The sequence below is a fragment of the Diabrotica undecimpunctata genome, chromosome 3, assembly GCF_040954645.1.
Source record: "Diabrotica undecimpunctata isolate CICGRU chromosome 3, icDiaUnde3, whole genome shotgun sequence".
Taxonomy (NCBI): Eukaryota; Metazoa; Arthropoda; class Insecta; order Coleoptera; family Chrysomelidae; genus Diabrotica; species Diabrotica undecimpunctata.
In genome coordinates, this window is record NC_092805.1 from 31,831,787 (window position 1) to 31,854,852 (window position 23,066).

General features: G+C 34.5%; 1 protein-coding gene across 3 annotated transcripts in view; it reads left to right on the forward strand.

Moving 5' to 3' along the window:
* The window catches only part of LOC140436639 (glucose dehydrogenase [FAD, quinone]), a 72,541-nt gene that overhangs the window by 32,964 nt on the left and 16,511 nt on the right, over nucleotides 1-23,066 (forward strand). For all 3 annotated transcript variants that reach the window (XM_072525633.1, XM_072525635.1, XM_072525634.1), the window contains 3 exons: nucleotides 8,702-8,869; nucleotides 13,784-14,070; nucleotides 19,493-19,739. In XM_072525633.1, coding sequence (XP_072381734.1) covers nucleotides 13,828-14,070; nucleotides 19,493-19,739 — 490 coding nt within the window. In that variant the 5' untranslated portion in view covers nucleotides 8,702-8,869; nucleotides 13,784-13,827. The remainder of the gene's footprint in view (nucleotides 1-8,701; nucleotides 8,870-13,783; nucleotides 14,071-19,492; nucleotides 19,740-23,066) is intronic.

Below are 23,066 nucleotides of genomic sequence, written 5' to 3' on the forward strand. Positions count from 1 at the left end.
TCCGGATCTCTGATGAAGCGGGGAATATGTAAAAATAACGTTATAAGGTCCTAATGACGAAGTGTAGCAAAGCTTTTGCTGAAGTGTATACTTTACATTCTTCAAATAGCTTAAAAGGACAGAAATCGATTTTCCTTCTTCCTCTTTATAAATGACTTTCTCTTTATGCCCATCTTTTGCGCGTTCGTTCGATAGTTTTTCTGCCGATTGGTGACTTATCTCTTGCTATTTTGACGGCACTGGTCTCCTCCATTCTGCTTATGTGGTTATTCCATTCTTTTTTTTCTATTTTGCGTCCATTCATTTATACACTGTACGTTACATTTTCTTCTAATGTCTTCACTTCTCTTTCGATCTCTCAGCATATTTCCTGTAATTCTTCTCAGTCCTTTCATCTCTGCCGTTTCTATTAGCCTTAGCATTGTGGCTGTGTCGGGTCTTGTTTCTGAGGCATACATCAATATTGGTCTTACACTGACTTTATAAATTCTTGACTATATCTCAGTGTTAATGTGGCTGTTTCGACATATAGTGTTATTAAGGCATCCTGCCAGTATATTTGCTTTTTGTACTCGATCTCTCACTTCTTTGTCCAGCTCTCCATAGCTAGACAGTGTAATTCCCAGGTATTTTATTTCCATTACTTGTTAAATACTGATGCCATCAATTTCTATTTTACATCTGGTTGGTTCTTTGCTGACTACTATTGTTTTAGTTTTCTGAGATAAGATTATCATATTAAATTCTTTTGCTCATATGTTAAATTTGTGGACCAGTCTTTGCAGACTATCTTCATCTTGGGCTGTCAATATTGCGTCGTCTGCGTATTTTGATTTCTTTGTTTCCCATTCTGTATCCTCTTCCTTTTTTAACGCTTTTGATGATTTCATCCATGATCAAATTGAAGAGCATGGAGCTCAATGAATCCCCTTGTCTTATTCCGCTGCCTATTTCTATAAGTTCTGTAAGTTGTCTTCTCTATTATACAGAAGATCATCTTTGAATCTTACTCTGTCAAACGCTTTTTTTAGGTCAATCAGATACATAAATAATTTAAAAATAATATAGTAATTACACAATAACAGAATTTGGTACGATACCATTCCAGATGAGATTCAAGAGCATCCAATCCATTCCTAAAAGTCAATGTTTGTGTGGAGTTTTGGGTTGGCGGCGCGTCATCTGACCATATTTCTTTGAGAATGCCATTGGCCAGGCCGTCACCGTCAACAACGAGCACTATAGTTCGAGGATTAGCAATTTCTTTTGTCATACATTGAAGTATATGGACTCCACCGATATGTGGTTTTAACAGGCCAGCGCTACCTGCCACACAGCTCATGCCAAATTTGATTTGAGGGCATGGTCATCTCAAATGGAGGTGATTTAAACTGGCCACCTGCGATTTGATCAAGTTAGACTCTGTCTTGTGGGGTTTTCCTAAGTCGCAGGCCTATGCGATTTAAAAAAAAAACTACAAACCACAGCGGCCTTCAAAGCCAATATAACGCATGCCATCGGTCAAATTCAGACTGATTTTGCCTGGACATTTCGCTGGATGGATACGCGCTACACAAGGATGTTTTATCCATACATAATGACATCAAGAGACCTTTCAAACAAATAAAAAATTTCGATGATATATTACGAATACTTTGTTTTATTTAAATTTAAAGATAAGAAACTCTTAACTAAAAACCCAATATCGCTGTATTTATATTTGCAATAATTTTACATCATGTCTACATATATACATAATGTCTAATATACTTATTTTCAAAATACCATTAGAAAAATCAAAATCTACATATTCAAAGTTCGAGTGTTTATATATATATATATATATATATATATATATATATATATATATATATATATATATATATATATATATATGTATATAGTTTAAGTGTAAATACAAATTATAAAAACAAATCTGCAATTTTAATAACATTGTAAAAACAACTAAAAATATACTAGCTAAACACCTAAAACATTTAATTGCAGATAGTGTCATAAATAAATAAATAACAGATTTATTATACTATTAACTCAAATATTAACCTCATTTTATCAAGGCGAATATTTAAAACTAATTAAAAAAAACCATAAATTAAAATTGCAAAAAAATGTTACTACTCGGAAGTAGTAGTAGTAGTAGTATCAGTAACACTGTTACCTACTTTTCATCGAAGATAGGAAGCATGATATTGTTACTAAACCGATGAAAGTGTTACGAAAGTAGACTATTATCGAATGCATTATGCAATGCGACAAACGCCAAGAATTTTAATTGGTCTCAGTGGCGCGATGAAGAGATGATTACGATGATTATATTAATTGCTATTGCCTTGATTATTATAAAAAATAAAATTAAGAACAGTTCTTGAATTATACAGGAGAATTAACATTAATTTGTAACACAATTTCTGTTCAGTATGATTTTTCATCGGAAGGAGAGTTAAATTAAAATACTAATTCCAAAGCTGTTTTCTTACATTTTATGTGTAGGTGACCACTCATTGTGGTGCCTAAGGTGGCTCATATTGAACAATATTGTTCTCGTATGGTTGACATAAACCTTGGAGCCTGGTTTACAGGTAAATGAAGGATACCATGTCAGGTACTCCCGATAAGCATAGTCATCACCAACTAAAAAGGACAACCGCCGTATAATCGCCGTATACACCTTTAATATTTTTTAAATCTTGTAGAGAAGTCGTTGATGGGTGATACGAGGCGTACACTGATAAAAGTCACAAGCAAAGTTTTCCCATTTTTCTCATGTCTTCATCGATGCTATCAAGGAACCTTGTTCTGGGTCTTCCTCTTCTTCTCTGACTAATGGGTCTATCAAGGAGCTCTTTTCGAGTTGGGTCAGTTTGTTCCATCCACATTATATGCTCTACCTAATGTTCTATCGTAATATATTTTACAATATCTGGTTCCTAGTATATTCTATAAAGTTCAAAGTTGTATCATCTTCTCTACACTCCTTTGTCATTCACCGCTCCATAAATTCGCCTTACACCAATCAATTTAAGTATTCCACCCATCCATTCAATACATCTTTCCTTGTTGTTGATAAGTCACCATTCAGACTTCTGCATTGGTTTGTAGTTGTCTTGAATTATTTTCTGATGTTAATTTTCATATATAATGCTCTGAATTCTTTATCTCTGTTAAGGGTTTGTATATATTTAAGTTCCTTATTTAAGTAATTTCCTTTCATTCTTTCGTGTACTCTCTTTTCTTCTCTTCTCTTTATCTGGTAATTCTCTACAGTTGTTCTAGTTCGTCGGGGAAGCATTTTTCTGTAGGCTTAATTTTTTTCTCTTGTTGAATTCTTGCATTCATCGTCAAACCAACGATTTTTACGGGTAGGTACAAGTTTCTGTTCCTATTTCATCTTTTGCTACTGCCTCAACATCTTCCTTTATTCTTGTCCAGTAGGAGTCTATATCTTTCTGGCGTTCTTCGTTTACATTTTGATTCCTTAGCACTAGGCAGTGATCCGAGTCTAAGTTTCTATGTTTGCTCCTCTGTAACTTATATAGTTCATTACGTCTGCTCCGTGTCTTGAATCTATTAAGATGTAATCAATCTGACTCGTCGTTCTTCGATCAGGGGAGCTCCGGGTTACCTTAAGAATCGTCTTGTATTCAAAATAGATGCTAGCAACTGTTATATTTAGAGCTGCTGCTAAGTTTATCAGTCGTAATCCATTATCGCTAGTGACATTGGGCTTTTTGGCAGAGGTTGGGACACTTGAGCCTGGGAAAATTTTTCGGACCGTGGGAAAAACCGGCATCATTTGATGTGCCGCCAGGTGTGGCACGAGGCAGCTGTGACACGTAAGCATAGGAACTTTCTTCTCGTCTTCTTTTCGGGTCGCTGTCATGTCAATTCGTCTTCTTTTCATCTGTTATGACGTCTGTCATGTCAATTCGTCTTCTTTTCGTCTGTGAACTGTCAATTCTTCTTCTCGTCGTGTAGCTATCGCGTCTTCTTTCCGACTATACTTTCGACAAAAAAAAAACAATATGACATATCATCTTTTCGTATAATATCACTTTTTGTAATATACAGGGTGTAGTCAAAAAGTCAAAACAATTCATGTTGTATAGAGGATAGTTGTGAGGTGTCGCTGAAACGGATTTTAGTGAATAGAATGAAACGCTATGCCTTCCTGTAGTAGAGATAAAAACTGCCTCTCGTCCTATTCTTGCATTCACGTCACCTAGGACTATCTTCGTGTCATTTCTAGAACATCTTCCATAGGCTTTGTCTAGATCTTCGAAGAACTATTCTTTTATTTCCTCTGGTTTGTCACCAGTCGGAGCATGTGCAAATGTGCATTGAATAAACTGTAATTACGAATTTTCTTTTTAAGCGTAAATAGTAAATTCTTTAGCAGATAACATACTTTTGGGAAAAAGTATCTTTATCGTTTTTTAAAGAATTCACCTTTAAGATCAATATACTTTTAAATAGATGATTACGATTATTGTATTAAGTTTTATTGCCTTGATTGCTATAGACAATAAAATTACGGAGCGATTATTGTGCAGCCACATCGTTGTATCTAAAATTGTTTTAAGTATCTTATTTACTAAGCAAGTCCTTAAAGATTGAACATGTCACCGGAATATTGGAAGAATTTTAAAAGAGTGCTCATTTGTCATTCAAAACCAATATTAAATACCTTTTTGCAACTACACCATCATCATCATTCAGCCTCCAACGTCCGCTGGTGAACATAGACTTTTCGTATACTTTTCCACTTAGTCCGTTTTTGCGTCATCTGAATCCAAGTTGTACTCACTTTTTTTAAGTCATCGGTACTTGTCATCTTGTCGTCAATTCTTAGAGAGATACAACCACATTCTAGCCGTCTGACTAACTTCACGAAAGATCTTGAACCAATAAATGTAACTTGCTAACAGACTTGTAAACTAACATCTATCTATACAAGGATTTTTATGAGGATGGCCTCGTCCACTTCATCCCTCCATGATCTTCGGGGTCTACCTCTTTTCCTCCTTCCTATTGGGCTCCAATCCGAAATCCTTGCTATCCACCTTGTATGATCTGTTCTTCTCACATGTCCATACCAAATTAAACGTTTTTCTTCGATGTAGCTGAGTATGTCTTGTTCTACTGCCATTCTTCGTTTTATCTTCTCATTTCTGATGCGATCCATTTTTGTCACTCTGCAGCTTCTTCTCATGAACTCCATTTCAGTTGCTGTGATTTTCGACCTGTTTCGTTTATTTATTACCCAATTCTCTGCTCCATAGGTCATTATACTGCGTATCAAGGTGTTATAAATTCTCTTCTTTGTATTTCTGGTAATCTGTCTATCCCACAGTACCCCGTTCATTTGTTTAATACATGTTCTTGTCTGTGCTAATCTGCTGGTTATCTCTTGCTCGGTGGTTCCATTTTTTGAGAGTATGAATCCTAAATATTTGAATTTGTCAGTGCCGTTAATTTCCCTATTATCGTCCATTTCCAAGTTTCTCACTGGTTCTTGCTCTGTTGTTAAATATTCGGTCTTTTCTAGATTTATTTCCAGTCCATTTTTTGTGTATTCCTTTTCTAATTTTCGGAGCATATAGCACAGATCTTCTTCATCTTGAGCCGTTACCACTTGGTCATCTGCAAAGGTTAATGTGTACAAGAAGTTGTCCCGGATTGGTATTCCCATCCCTTCACATTTCCTGTTCTATGGTTTTAATATTTGTTCGAGGAATATCTTGAACAGTGTCGGAGATGTAGAGCATCCCTGCAATAAGCCTTTTGTGGTCTTAAATTCGTTGGAGTATTTATTGCCGGTTTTAACTCTTACCTTGTTGTTGTTGTAAAGGTTTTTTACGGCTTCTATTAACCTCTGAGTTATTCCGATTTCCTTCATCGTGTTCAATAGTTGTTTTCTGGGGACCGTGTCATATGCCTTTTTTAAACCTATGAATGCCATGTGTACTGGTCTATTTTTTGTCATTTTTTTTTCAATTAATTGTTGGAGTGTATAAATGTGGTCTATGCAAGATCTTCCTGCCGTGAACCCCGCCTGATCTTCTCCGATTTTATTTGAGATAGATTTTGCCAGTTTTTCTTTCAATATTTTTCCATATAACCTGCCCATACATGCTATCATACATGCTTCCCGCATTTCTTCTTATCTCCCTTTTTATGTATCGAGGTTATATTTGCTTTGGACCATTATTCTGGTATTTCGTTCAGGTTTATAGCGTTACTGAACATTTCGTGTATAATTCTGTGTAGTTTGTCCGTTCCGTACTTAATTAGTTCATTAACGATTCCTCCTGGTCCCCCTGATTCTTTGTTTTTTAAAGTCTTTATGGCATTCTTTACTTCGATTAATGTTATCTCAATCTGTTCTTCATTCTGATTTTGTTGTTGTTTCTGTTCTGTGTCTGTCTCTATGAAATCTGGGCGATTTTCTGTGAGTAGTTCTTTATATTAGTCTTCCCACTCTTTTTCTGATATGTATTGTATTTGGACCGTTTCGTTGTTATTCTTCCTTAAAGATTTCAGTATTTTCCAGGATTCCGAATTCCTTGTTCCTCCTATGTATTGTTCAATTTGTGCACATATTTCTTCCCATTCTTCATTCTTTTCTGTTGCCCTTCTTCGTTTTACTTCTCTTTTTTTCTCTTTGTACTTTTGTGTGTCTTCTGGGGATTGGGTGCTCATACTTTTCATATATAGAATTTTCTTCTCCTCAATACATTTTTTGGTAAACTAACATGTAATGATATATTTATTTACAGCCTTACAGGTGGTGTCACGGAATTATTTCTTGCTGGCGTTCTGCTTACGATTGCGTCAAATGTTATCAAAGTCGATGCAGTTAGCTAGTTATCGATCATCTTGCGACTCCAAGCTAACTCCGATTATTACCGTGCTGTTTTTTTCAAATCAATTTTACTCCAAATATAAAACTTACCTTAAATCTTAGTAGATACGTGCTCATAGTAACTTCTTACCTTTAAAAAAAAAGAAATTACAATTAGTATTACAATAGTAATTATTCCCTTCTAATATTTTCACTGATCATGTTTTTTTAGTCTTAAGACTGAATAGAGAAGGTAATAAGACGCATGTTAAATCAAAAACTTTTGATTACCCTCCCGGATCCAATATGTATATTGAAGTGCAACTTCCAATTACAATCATTTATTATACACCAAACTAAGACATATCCGCGAAGGTCTGTGCGCACTAATATAATTCTTAAAATAAAATATGGAAAACGTTTCTCCCTCGTGGATGAAACGCTGTTTGCACCAATTTAGACCAAAAAATAGGTAAAGAAAAAAATGTCCCTGTCTAAAATATCGAAAAATTCATTCGAATGGAATATTGACACCTTCATACCACCCCAACCTCAATCCCATCAAACTGATTTGAGCAATATTTAAAATTATATAGTATCAAAACAATTCTCCTGAATTGTAAAAGATAATATTTCAAAAAATATTTATATTTTATCTTTCAAAATTTTACGTATATAAATATCTGTTTTGACTTGCTGCCTCCATTGGCTGCGATCCTGTGCCATATGGATGGCTTCATGTAGGGATTTCCCATCAGAGTGTTCATTTGGTCTGCCCATCGTGTTCGAGATCTTCCTCTTGGTCTTCGGCCTTCTACCTTTCCTTCTACTACCAATAGTTCCATGGTCCCCGCTCTTGTAGCTATGTGGCCGAAGTAAATTAGATATGTTCGGATTACTTTTTTAATAGCCTGTCTTTTATATGAAGCTCTTCAATACCCTCCTGGGGTGGCTCGTTTAATGCCTTAATTAACTACTGCCAAAGTTTGAGGATGTTCTAAATTAAAAAGTCTCTAATATCAGGTCACACACGTGTTAAATTGCGGATAAATCTGCATCTCATCTTCCATGTTCTGCACACCATTGATTTGCAATATACCTGGTAGTAGAGAAGCGGTCCCTTAGTTCCATCAATCTTAGGCGATGATCTTAACGTTCTAGTGTTTTTCGACGCTGCCGTGTGCCCCTCGATCTTCGTAATCGCCCTTCTTCACGCAATGCCAGACAAGAACTTAAAACATTATCTAAACCCTAACCTAACCTTCTCTTAGGCCACCTATTCGCCCCCTATCACACTCGATTAATTGATGGTCGCGTGTTTTCGTAATATAGGCATTGTAAACGACTTAAAAAAACCAAGAACCACACACCGCTAAATGTTGATCGGTACTAAGCGTAAAACTTAAAATGTTTTGTGATTGGCAAATTAAAAAAAAAAGACGAATAAAAAACGAAAACCTTCACTGATATACCTAAAACCTGATGTACTAAATTTTATTAAAATAAAATCGTTTATAGTGGGTGTTCTGATTTCAATATAACTTAGTATATTTTCTGTCCGTCGCATCACTAACTTATTTTTGTTTATACAAATGTTTAATTGTATTTTATATTGTATGGTCTCCGCCCAAGAATAGAATGGTTTGTAATACCCAGTGTTCAATTTGGTATTTTTTGGCATTCCAATTTTAACGGTTGTAGGATGTGGACATAAAATTTTCATCACAGTTGAAACAATGAATGGCAAATTCTTGAACTATGAGCTTAACCAGTCTTAATCATATAATATATATTATATTCTTACTATATCTTGACTAATATACAATGTATTTTTTTCAGGATAATCAAATAATGATGTTAAACACATCGCAATAGTCATGCTCTTTTTATATCTTGGAAACAAGATAAGGAAAGGCCAGCTATTTCGAAGAATAAACATGTTGAAGATCCATCCTCCGGATTAGTCATACGAACCATATAGAAGAAAATATTTAATCTAGTCAAAAAGTAAGTATTAGCTATTATCTATGTTTATACCTGATTTCTTTAGTGAAACTAAAAATCTATTTTAGATAAATTTCAGATTCAGACTCGCTGAAGACTGAATGGGTGACCTCTAGAATTGTACCATCTAAGATATAGGACACTACCATTCTAAACATACACTTGAATATATCATTTAATGTAGATATACACTTTGAAAGGAATCGTTTTTCGTAGACACTTTCCTCATGAAAGATCTTTTGTGTATCCTCTACTTGCATATATGGTTTATTCATTATTTTATTATTATTATCCATTTCGGTGCTACGGTTATTCTTATTACCTAATCACACTTTAAAAAGGTTGAAGAACAACTTATCCTATAGTTGTATATATTATGTTTAGTCCTTTCCTCGGTATTTTCATATAATCCGCAAGTTGCTTTTTACACTTTATCGTCGGTGTAATAACCTTTTCGCTTGCCTTTGGAATGGAATATTTTAGCAGAAGGCTGCACTAAGTTCTATTTCCTATTGAAATGCAGCAGAACTACTCCAATAAAGACTATCAGTAAACCCGTTCAGTAGACAGAAAATTCCTTTATGTCCTGGCACCCATAACCCAATTACTTTCTTGTGCTTCGTCAGTTTCTTAAAGAACTGTTTACGGCTTCAAGCTGTTGTGGACTCACAAGTTGTAGACTTAAACGCTATTAGTGTAGCGTCACTCTACTCATCACACCAGCATTCTCTTTGTCTTTACGCGCAATCGGCTTCCTTATTTGTCCATAAGTTTCTATCTTGGGTCACAAAAATATCAATCCCCTTTACCGACATGTCCTGCCTAAGCGTTTTCCCCAAGTCATCTTTAGTCTTCCTCTCCTACTCCTTCCAGGAAGTAGCAGATCAGCATTTCTTCGTATTTGGTGATTAACGTCTCGACGTTTAACATGACCAAATCATCTTAACCTATGCTCTATCATGTTGGCATCAATTTATGCCACACCTAAACTTCCTCTAATATACTCATTCTTAATTTTATTCTTTTTTGTCACTCCACTGATCCATCTAAGCATTCTCATTTCCGTCACATCTATTAGTTGTTCCTCTTTTTTTAACTGCACAACATTTAGTTCCGTACCTCACAGTTGGTCTTATGACTGTTTTATAGAATTTACTTCATTGGAATTTTATTGTCACCACTCGCTTTCGTCCACTTCATTTGTCCAACGCTAATTCTACTGCACTATTACTTTTCATCATTTCACCATCCAAAGTCATTTTACTTTTATACACTGCATCTTTAAATGAACAAACAACTACTTTGGTTTTTATCCTACTAAGTTTAAAACTTTGTTCCTCAACAGCTTGTCTCCACTGCTCCACTTTTTGTTCTAAATCGTTTTCACTATTTCCTACTAACACTGCATCATCAGTATACAAGCACCAGGGAATGTTACCCTGTAGTTTCGCCGTTATCTGATCCAATACTAACGAGAATAAATAAAGACTAAACACCGAGCATTGGCACAATTCTATTTTCACATGAAATATCTCAGTCTCTTCCACACATGTCCTAACACTAGTAGTTGGTACTCCCTTATACATGTCTCGCACAATCTTTACATACTCACCGTAGACTCCTTTCTTATTGAGTGCTCCCCACAAAATCTCTCTAGGAACTCTATAATATGCTTTCTTAAGATCAATGAATAAAATATGAGCGTTTTTTTCTTTATCCCTGTATTTTTCTATTAACTGCCTTATAATGACAATTGTATCTGTCTTATAATGACAATCTTTGATCGAGCTTGCATAAAGCCAAACTGATTATCGGATATTTCGTTTTCTCCACATATCCATCTACCAATTAGTCTCTCCCTTATTTGCATGGTGTGAATAAGTAGATTTATGGCCTGTAGTTTGTACATTGTTGTATATCTGCCATGTTTTTATAAACAGTTACTAATATACTGTTTATTCATTCGTCTGGCATTTGTCCTACGTTCACAATTATATAACCTGCTAACCAAATTGTTATCTAATGCCCTTCATACTTCACCAGGAATATCATCCGATCCAACTTCATCACCCTTATTTATTTTTTGATGTCCTTAAACCACTTCCTCGTTTGTTATTATGGTGACCATTGCTGTTACTGTCGCGAATAACTCAACTAGTTTTCTTCATTTAATAAACTGTCAAAGTACTTTTTTCAGATCCTGTTTGTGAAATACTATTTCACTATTTTCATCTCAAATACATCTAATCTCATTCATGATCTAAATTTGCTTTGTTTGCTCTATGTTTGGCTACTTTATATATCTTTGTTTGTCCTTCCCTTGTATCAAGTTGATCGTATAGATTCGTATATGCTTCGGTTTTAGCTGTTGCTACTGCTACTTTCGTTTCCTTTTTGGCGACTACTACTACTACTAAGGATTTCCACAGTTTTCACTGTCTTCCTTCACTCAACCGTTTTCTCCAATTTTCCCTGTCATTCCAGTCTCCATCTCGCAGGGTTCTTTTCTCCATAGCCTCGTCTATTTCATCTCTGAATGACCTTCGGGGTCTTCCTCTCTTTCTTCTTCCAATCGGGCTCCATTCTGTGATTTTGTTTATCCAGCGTCCTCTGTCCGCTCTTCTGACGTGGCCGTACCAGGATAGTCTCTTCTCCTCTATATAGTCGATTATGTCTGATTGCACTCCCATTCTCCGCTTAATCTCTGCGTTTTCAATTCTGTCTCTTTTTGTAAGTCTACAGCTTCTCCTCAGGAACTTCATTTCTACTGCTCTTATTCTACCTCTATTTCTCTTGTTTATTGTCCAGTTTTCGGACCCATATGTCAGGATACTTCTGGTCAAGGTATTCTCTTTTTTGTCTTTATCGTAATGTTCTTATCCCACAACACTGAGTTTAGTTGTCTTATACAGTTTCTTGTTTGTCTCAGTCTGTTGTTTATATCTTCTTCTGTTGTTCCCTGGTTCGATATTATGGTTCCTAAATACTTGAATTTATCTGTTCCATTTATTTGTCTTCCCTCGTCTATCTCTAGGTTTCTCATATCCTTGTTTTCTGTTGTTAGGTATTCGGTTTTCTCTAAGTTTATTTCCATTCCGTTGTTTTTATATTCTCCTTCTAGTTTTCTGAGCATAAAGCTGAGATCTTCTTCATCTTGTGCGATGACTACTTGATCGTCGGCAAAACTTAAGGTGTATAGGTATTCGTCTCTTACTGGTATGCCCATTCCTTCGCACTTTCTCCTCCATGGTTTGAGTGTCTTTTCCAAGAATATTTTAAACAGAGTAGGGGACGTAGCACAGCCTTGTAGAAGTCCTTTTGTCGTCTTAAATGGATTGTAGGCTTTATTTCCACATTTAATAGCGACCGTAAAGTTTAAAGATCTCTATTCGATCTATTTTCTTGTTACTGTTTATATAATTTTCTCTTCTCTTTTATTTTATCTTGAACTTCGTTTGACCACCACCAGGTCTCTTTATTCGCAAGCTTCTTTCCTGATGTTTTTCCAAATATTTCAATAGTGATATCTCTAATAATACTGGCCATCTTCCTACAAATTTTATTAGGACTTCCTTTCATGTTTTAACATTTTTTCTACTATTTTTTGCACCGAATACCGAATAGACTTTCCTTCTTATCTTTTAGCATCCAACACTTGGTTTTGTTTTGTGATCCTCTCCTATATTTTGCATAGTTTCGCTTTTTTATTTCGATGTCCAGCACAAGCAACTTACGTTGTTGGTTTACTGTCACACTATTACCTTAGCAGTAATGCTGTTCCTAATTCAAGCATATCATCTCCAGCTTCATTTCTAGTTCCAAAACCTAGTCCCTACGTATTACATCATATTCCATCTTCGATTAGCCCACATGTGCATTAAAGTCATCAAATATTATGACTTTCTCCTCGGATGGAATATCATTTAGTATGTATCCTAATTGTCCATAGAAAGCTTTTCTTTAATTCATATCCAGCCCTGTTTGAGGAGTATACACACAACACCATTTAATACTTCTTTGCAAATTTCACTGGCATTAGTACTCACTCGTTCTTACAACTTTCGCCCTTTGTCCTTTTCACCTAGTGTCTTGAATGCAAGCAATGTATACTCTCCTTCTTTTAAACGCATCTAACAACTTCACACTATCACCTGTAAGACTTCCAAGATTTCAAGACCCAATCCTAATTTTTTTTAACCTGTAATGTTCCCCCTGAAATAGTCCTCACCCAGAAATCAGAACAGAAGCTCAGTTGGCTTCCGGAACATTTTACTTCAGAAGATGGATGGCATCATTGCAGTATAACTTTTTTAGTGTAGCTATATTATCAGTGATAATAAATATACTGGTAAGAAGACGTTTTTCCGACAATCTTGAGCGTAATAATTTATTGCTGGTAATTTAGTTTAAAATATTGTATAATTATTTTCAACGGATATTGATATTCTGTATCATTAATCTCTATTCCGACTCCTTCATACATTTTTGATCATCTGTATAATTCGTGAGCACATCTCTTGTAATCTGGGAAATTTCGTTTCGTGTTAACTCTTCGGGTTACTTTAGAGATGTTTAACATAAGAACCCTATCACCTGAATATTCTTGCAGTAATCTAAAAGAAAAACTTGATGACTTAATGTCTCTCACTCTCTCTCTCCTTCTCTTTCTTAAAACATACTGGGTATAATATAAGGGTAAGAGTTTATTTGGGTTGAAAATTCATAATTTAGCATAAATATGTTACAAGTTCAGATTGTCTTGGTTTTAAAAATGAAACAGACCTCATTCATTTTGTTTAGTCTTATTTAATATCAAATTGTTAATTTCATAATGTGTATCAGTTTTTTTTTAACAAAGATTAATAAAATAATCAACTGTAAAACACTTATTAATAATAAACAATCTTTAATTTTCAGCCAACTGTGATAACTTAAAACCCGTTACCCTAGGCTGTATCAAAATGGTATTCGAAACCCTTTTAGTTTCAACGGCTTTAAGAACAATAGGAATAGTAGGATCGACCCTCTGGTTGATTCCCTTAATTCTAGCTGGAATAACATATATAAACTACAACAAACTAGATCCCGAAACGCCTATCATGGACGCTCAGAGACTTTACAGAGATTATGACTTTATAGTGGTGGGAGGAGGATCGGCAGGTGCTGTAGTAGCGTCTAGATTGTCGGAGATGTCGAAATGGAAAGTAAGTATTCAATGTTTTTGTGCATTTACAGGTTTTCAATGTTTAGATACATTTCAGCAAAATCTCATTTATCATTGTCGATATGTTGCGACATTGTAGTGGACAATGAAGTATAAATTTATAGTACATCTTAGTGTTGGTCAAGCTTGATAGGGTTTTGCCCAACTTCATTGAGGGCATCACCTCTTTGTTTAGACTCTCTTGGTGTTTGTACATAGCTTCATTAAAGATTCGTGTCTCATCGATATGATTCCAATTTGCTTAAAACGCTCCTAAAAGCCCGCATAGCCGCTCGACTATTTTTACATATACTGATCCGCTGAAGTTCTGTGCTTCCTCTGCCTCATTCCTTTTGTAGACAGATGTCCACCTTAGGCCTGTATCTAGGTACCATATGGATAGAAATCATTATCTATACGGTACTTCTAATTTCATTTATGATATTACTGTGTCCTGATCTAACCATTGCATTACTCAGATTTTTTCTGTGTGTAATATCCCATGAATAATGAAAACGGAGTATGGAGATCCAGGTACAACCATGAACTCTACCAACTGTTCAAAGAGGCACCGATCTCTGAATTAATTAAACTTCAGAGACTTCGATGGGCTAGTCATGTAGTAAGAATGGAGACCGGAAGATTGCCAAAAAGAGCACTAGATAGTAAAATACAGGGCGCAAGACCAAAACGAAGGTCACAAAAAGGTGGGAGCGTGAAGTGGCAGCGGAACCGCAAAATTTGCTAGACATGAGAAGCTGGACAATATCGATGCGGAACCGGCAATTGGTTTGGAACAGTTTGGAGGAGACCAAGCCTGGATTTGGGCTTGTAGCGCCATTGGAGAGAGAGAAAGAGAGAGAGAGAGAAAGAGAGAGAGAGAGAGAGAATATCCCATTCTCTCCTTCTCCCTTACACTGATGTGCAGAGGAGAGATGTATCTGCTGTTTGCGTGCCACTCAGGACCTCTGTAATTCTAAGGAAGCCAAATCATTAATGTAGTCACCGCTATCGTGGTTATTCGTTCTATCTGCTGATTCCAAGTAAGCACAGTCTAATATTACCCCAAGGTACTTTACTAGCCAGATTTACATTTATTTTCTCGTGACATGTCATTTGCTTTACACTAGCCCAAGATAAATTCTATCATGATTTAGAAAAAGTATTAGCATAATGCGAAGATTGGCGAAGGAGAACAAGAAGATATCATAGGAAAATATGGTCTGGAAATTCAAACTGAAAGAGGAGATATGTTGGCATCTTTTTGTATAGAAAAGCAACTAGTAATAACAAACACAATTTTCAAATTTCCAAAACGTCTTTACACCTGGAGATCACCAGAAGATACACCTGAACGAGCGGTTCGTAACCAAATAGACTTCATATGTATAAATAAAGATACAGAAATTCAGAATTAGCAGTCAAAATATATCCAAGTGCAAATGTACCAACAGATCCCAATATTTTGGTAGGAAAAATAAGACAGAGATTGAAAAGAGTTACAAGGACAAATAAGCAAACAGTTATTATTGATTGAGAAAAGTTGTCAAATGATACCGCAAAACAAGAAATAACAGTGTATTAGAACAAAAAATAAAGTTGACATCAAGCAAAGAGGAAAGTACTGAGGAAATATATTAAAGACCGTTCAAAAAACAAAATTAAGTGCAATAAAAACAAGAAGAAAACAAGGGTGGACGACAGAAGGAATACTGAGACTCATGGACCAAAGAGGACAAGTTATTCAGAAGATAAGACATCCGAAAACATAATTTCCTAAAAAACAATGTAATGAAATTGGAGACTATGAAAATCTGTACAAGAAATTAACAGAGATCACCGGAAATAAACGGAAACAACTATAACAAAGTTGGGAAGACAAAAACGAAAACAGAATATTACATATCAATAAACAGATAAAAGAATGGAAAAATTACATTTTTGAATTATTTAAAGATGAAAGAGTAGAACACTATAAAATACAAAAATATATATTTACACTCATTGCTATAACAGGTCCATTTATAACAGGAAGTGACTGGCTTAAGTCGACAATTGTCACAATACAAAAGAAACATCGTTCAAAGACATGCAGTGATTATCGGACAATAAGTCTGATGAGTCACGTTTTAAAAATATTCCTGCGGGTAATACATAGCAGAATATCCAGGATATTAGAGAAGATCATTAGCAATACTCAATTTGGATTTAAGAGTGGCTTGGGTACGAGAACAGCCTTGTTCAATATCCAAGTACTGATGCAGAGATATACATCATCGTGTAATAGATTTTGAAATTCTTTTGACAAGGTCCCAAATACTGGCATCAAGTGGCAAAAATAAAAGCTAAACAAGAACTGTCGCATATAATAAATATAAAAAGAGGAGTGAGACAAGGCTGTATACTAACGCCTATACTCTGTAACTTATATTCAGAAGAAATATTTAAGGAAGCTTTGATGGAGACAACAGCCAAGGCAAGGTTCCTACCTAAGGTGGAAATGACAAACAAAATAAGACATAAAAACATGGTTATATATAGTACAGTCGTCAGAGAGTTGACCCCTAAAAATCATACGAACAAGCTGAATTTTGCAGAGAATATTAATTTTGGGGCCCCAAAAAAGATTACCACTTTTACCTACAGGCTTTCCCCTTAAACCCCCACGCGGGGGGTAAAAACGCAAAAAAAACAATTTACTAAGAATCTGTACACCGTAGAAAAAAATGTTTTAAATAAACAATGTAGCTGAGATAATTTTAAACAAAAATGTTTATAAGCATTTTTTGTGTAGCATGAACCATTCTCCTAGAAACAACGCTTGAAGCGACCGTCGATTTTGCATGATAGTTCTTCTTCTTCCTCTTTATAAGCAATTCTGCTTGTTCATTGGCGGATTAATACCTCTATGGAAAGTTGTCACTCCATCCTTTGGGCGGTTATCCGATACTTCTTCTGCCGATTGGTGATGTATGTCTTGCTATTTTGACAACACGGGTCTCCTCCATTCGGCTTATGTGGTTATTCTATTCTTTTTTCTATTTTGTGTCCATTCATTTATACACTGTACGTTACATTTTCTTCTAATGTCTTCACTTTTCTTTCGATCTCTCAGCGTATTTCCTGTAATTCTTCTCAGTACTCTCATCTCTGCCGTTTCCAGTAGCCTTTGCGTTGTGGCTGTGTCGGGTCTTGTTTCTGAGGAGTATGTCATTATTGGTCTTACACTGGCTTTATAAATTCTTGACTGCATCTCAGTGTCAATGTGTCTGTTTCGCATATAGTGTTATTAAGGCATCCTGTCAGTATATTTGCTTTTTGTACTTGATGTCTCACTTCTTTGTCCAGGTCTTCATAACTAGACAGTGTAATTCCCAGATATTTTGTTTCCATTACTTGTTCAATACTGATGCCATCAATTTCTATTTTACATCTGGTTGGTTCTTTACTGACTACTATTGTTTTAATTTTCGGAGATGAGATTGTCATATTAAATTCTTTTGCTCTTATGTTAAATCTGTGGACCAGTCTTTGCAAACTATCTTTATCTTGGGCTATCAATATTGCGTCGTCTCCGTAACAGAGTATTTTGATTTCTTTGTTTCCCATTTTGTATCCTTTTCCTTTGTCTGCGGTTTTGATGATTTCATTCATGATCAAATTGAAGAGCATGGGGCTCAATGAATCTTGTCTTATTCTGCTGCCTATTTCTATAGGTTCTGTAAGTTGTCCATCTATTCTGACTTCCATTTTGATGTTTTGGTAGATGTTATCGATAGTTTTTATAATATTTAGGAGAACTTCTCTATTATACAGAAGATGGATTATATCTTTGAGTCGTACTCTGTCACACGCTTTCTTTAGGTCAATCAGACACAGAAATGCTGGTCTATTATACTCTAGTGATTTCTTAGTAATTTGTTTTATAACAAATATTGCTCGACGGTAAAAATTCTATATCTTTTGATTCAAGTGACCTATCGACAAAAATCAAGATGCGTTTTAAAGGTAAAGAGTTCAGCTTTCGTATGCTGTTTTTGTATTTTGCCGCAAATAAACTTAGATTTTATACAGGTGTTAAATAAATAAACGTGTCGCGATTTTTGCCATTTTCTATGATTTTCGTGAGATCAATAAAATTGATCACTTTCATTGACAATTTGTAGTAAAATTTTCATTTTTAAAGATCAGTCTTTAAAATCTATGACATAAAATTTCAATTTTGAGTTATTGTAACAAATATGAAGCATCTGAAATATGAATAAAAAACGCAGAATTTAATGTTTTACATTATAAACGATCACACATCACGGGAAATGCATTTAAGAAGACAGTTTTGGGTGTAGTTTGTTGCAGAAGTTTTGTTTTTTTTTAAACATACTAGTGTAATTGAAAAAAAAAGTTTTAAATGTTTTAGATCGTTTGTTGTGTGAAAGTTTAAATCCAGCGTTTTTTAAGCATATTTCAAATGCCTCACATTTGTTGCCAAAACTCAAAATTAAAATTTCATGCTATTTCATTTGATGATAATATGCACCGACCTGACCTTTAAGATTTGACCAAAATCAATAAGCCTAGGTTTGTAAGATACGTGTATTAAGACTGCCAGCATATCATCCTGATCTCAACCAATCGAATTGTTTGGTATGGACTGCATAGAAATATTATGTGTAATTAAGAAACGTAACGTTTAAGTCAAACGCTTTCTATAAAATCATTATTTTATCGTTTCCTGATTAAGATTTGTCCAAAACGGCCAATACTCATATTTTATACTTATATTTGAATATACTTAATATTTGTATTCGCTGTGGAATTTGGTGGGTCAGGTATTCTGTTTAATGTGAATTTTATTGATATTATTTTTTTTCTTCTATAGTAAATGTGATCGAGGTGGAGTAAATGTGATCAAAGTGCATAATCGCTGCCGGTTACAAAATTATATAACTGACTTTTCTTCGTGGTCTTAGCCAACCAAACACACGTTTATTAATATTTTTCTAATTATTCACTTCTCGTTCGTATATTTTATTACCGATATTGCTAGTGTGAAGAAATAACGACAGCGTCACAGATACCGCATAGAATGGCTAAAGTGGAACTGGGCAGGCCATGTGGCCAGAATGAATGACGAGCGGTAGACCCAAAATAATTACAGTGTGGAGACCAAGAGCATATAGAAGAAGCAGAGTTCGACCACCTATACGATGAACAGACGACTTCAAAAGAATCGCTGGGAATTGGCAGCAGGAAGCTCGAAACCGACAGAACTGAAAGAAATTAGGGGAGACTCAGAAGACTGAATGATGATGATTGTTATTGTGTTAAGGATTTCTCTTTATGTTGTCACTCTAAAATTGTTTTGAAAGTTTTTTATAGATATGGCCATATTTTTCTAAAATTTATTATTCTTCCCTTTTTAGGTTTTATTGTTGGAAGCAGGCTACGACGAGAACGAAATCAGCGACGTTCCATCGTTGGCGGCTTACCTACAACTTTCTAAGATGGATTGGACCTACAAGACGGAGTACACCGGCAGAGCGTGTCTCGGCATGAAGAACGGACAATGTAATTGGCCGAGGGGAAAAGTTCTTGGAGGATCCAGTGTTTTGAATTATATGCTGTATGTGAGAGGAAACAAAAACGATTATGATTATTGGGAGCAGTTAGGTAAAGTTTATATATTAATCATTAATTTAGTATGCGGGAGTAAGTTATTAGTTATTTAACCAACAAGTGTATTAATAAGGCTATTAACAATTGAGATATTTTAGATTTGAGATGTTCGAGATTGTTAATCGCCATTTGAATTCATGGGTTCGTTACAAAACTTTTCCGTCGACCGTACTTTTCATAAATAAAGATATCTTAGTTTAAATTTTTATTTACTTAACGATAAACAATAATTTTTTCAACTTTCATTAACTTTATTCAAAGTTTAATTTTCCTTAGTGGTAGTTTTATTATTGTAAACATTAATATTCGAAATAGTACAATTACTGAAATTAAAGGAAGGTATTGATAAATGATTATTTGCTGTATAGCATTTTGACAAATTTATATTTAAGTCTTCTTGAACCTCTGTAAATTCTGTGATAGAAGAAGAAGCGGTGGTGCTGAAGGAAGGGCTTTGACAAGGTTTAGTGGTATTTTGTCCCAAGAGTTTTTCAGCCATCTCAAGTTTATTCTGCATAGAATTATCTATATAACCTTCTGGTACAGCAGTCGATTTCCAGCCACCTAGTCTTTTAATAGCTAAAAGTCTGCACCACTGTCACACAGTATTGAGGCAGAGGAACGTCTAAAACAACGGCCAGTGTAGAGATGCGGGTGCTCTAATTTTAAGAATTTAGCAATAATGGAAGGAATTTTGGAAAACGTATTTATGCCATTTGGCTGTGTGGAACATTTGTTATTTTTATAAAAAATGAAAAATCGTTCATGTGGTGTGTGTACCGGTCTTAAAGAAATATAGTTTTTGATCGCATTGAGAATGGTAATTGCTTCGTTATCTACTATGGTAAATATTCTATTTGTGTGTGTTTTTGATACTTTTATTGTGACAAGAAACTTTGACCCCAAGTCTTGAACGTTATTTGTTTCTAATTTCAATAGTTCGTCCTTTCTTAACGCACCAGCCACTCCGAAAATCAATGCAACCTACAAAATGAAATGTTATGAAATACGAGTATTAAATATATAAACTTAATTTACTGGCCTTTATCATTAGAAACACGTCGTTAGGAGCATCAGGGATGAATTTCTGGACTTGTTCTTTTTCAGGTGTTTTTGATTTTTTTGGTACATAACCTATTCTTTTTGACGTGACAACGTCTTAAATTACATGACGTGTAACGCCCGCTCACGTCTGTTACAGTGAGTCACCGAACGAGAGAGAGGCCCGCCGGACCGGCGAATGCCTTGCGTCTCTCTCCCACTCAAACATGATCGGTCCGCTGCGCGCGGCACTAGAGAATTAGGCGCGTTGAATCGCTAAAGTTGAAAATCGTTGAAAGTATCGTCAGCTGTGTCTGTAGTGAAAATGTGGAGTGCTTACAGTGTCCTATTTTAGGGGGAACCACCAGTATCAGATATAATTTTAGGAAATGACCTAGGGACCTATATTCTTTTATAATATTGCTATGGATTTATCCATTTAATATTGAGCAATGATTGTAAACATCCTTTATAGTTTAAACTTCAATGAAAATTATTAACTGTGTCTAAAGACATATATGATATGAGGTATTTTACCCAAGAGTATTAAGTATAATGAATATACATAAAAACATAATTTTGTTTTCTTAGGATTTAACATTTTGTCAGCACATTATCTCAAATTCACACTTAAATCAATATGTTTTTACTATTAGGTATGTTGAATGTTTGTTCTTTACACAAAATTTAGTCTATACTTCATATTTATTAAAGGCGGTAAAATATACATTACAATTCAGTTGTTTATAAACCACTTTCAAAGCATAAAGAACCTTTTAAGCTTTGTTTATATTATTTTGTGTATATTAATTGAGTTAATTGGGGTAGCCCACTTTGATACAAAAATACAGTCAATTTATGGATATTTCAAGGTGACAATCTAAAAAAAAGCTAATTTCCTCCCATGCATTTTATTAGAAACACTTGAAATTTAAAAAAAATTTAAAAATCGTAAGATGTAAGACCTTAATCGTGAGATCGTGAGATTTGTCTTCAATTCGTGAGATCTCACGATAAATCGTGAGGAGTGGCATCACTGAGTGCTTAGATTCGTCATTTACAACAACTACAACAATAAAGGTAAATAATTGTACACTAATATTTCATTATCGTAAACTATGATTGATTGATTAATTGTTAGATTGACACAAAAGTTGAGAAACTGAGTTTATAGTTATATTTCTCCTATCATCGTCCTATCCTCAACAAAATCACTCAAATAGAAATTAGTTAAGTTTAAGTTTACATGTACAATGTTTTAGTAAACAAAATATATTTCTATAGTTAAAATTTGTGCAATTCTTATTTTCATTCAATTCCTTGTTCCTATTGTGCAATTTAATAATATTCATATCAATAAATATTCTACCGAGAAAAAGACGTTGTCACGTAAAATCTTCGCCCGTAAAACCGACTTTACAGGCAACCGATTTTTTTTCTAGATAAACATAATTAACTTATTATATTTAGATATATTAATGTTTGATTTTAAACTTAAATAATATGTCAACAATACAGATTCTGAATATCGTATTATTTTACTCTCGTCACACTATGCAATAAATTCAGCGTATGTTTTTTCGTACAACACTCTGCTTTTTTCAGGCAGTAAAGATATTTCATTTGTAGTTTCTGCCACTTCTGGTGGAGTTAAATTAAACTCTTCGTCAATATCCATCTTTTGATTTTTCAAATACACAGAATTTTAAACAATAGAGTAAATAATGACATACAATGACAGATAGTACTAACAGCGGCTACTTAATTTTAAATTTTTTAGTGGGAATATAAATAGTTATATGTTTGGTTGCCTACACCACAGGTCACTGCCAATCACAGAGCGTTAATTCATGAATAGGGGTCATTAATCAATGATTTTGAGGGTGTTAAAATTGATCATAAATGGAAGGTCGACGGAAAAAATATTTTATTTAAACCCTTAGATGGCATACTGCTACAAATTCGACTAATTTTCTATATCTCTTGTTTAAAGTTGACTGAAAAATATGCTGCAGAAGTAAATACCAATCGTGAATTTGATCAGACAAAAAATTTGTTTTTATACACTTATTATAGAAAAATATATAAATACGATAAATAGGTTAAAAATTAATGGCGACAAGTGTGCTCCTTGCGACTGCCTATATTACTGTTATGTTTTTACTATCTTTATTTACGATTTTTTAATTTATTATTACACTATTTTATTTATTATTAAAATGTTCTAAACACTTATTTTATTTAGTCTTTATTATTTAATTTATATACAGTTATTCTAAC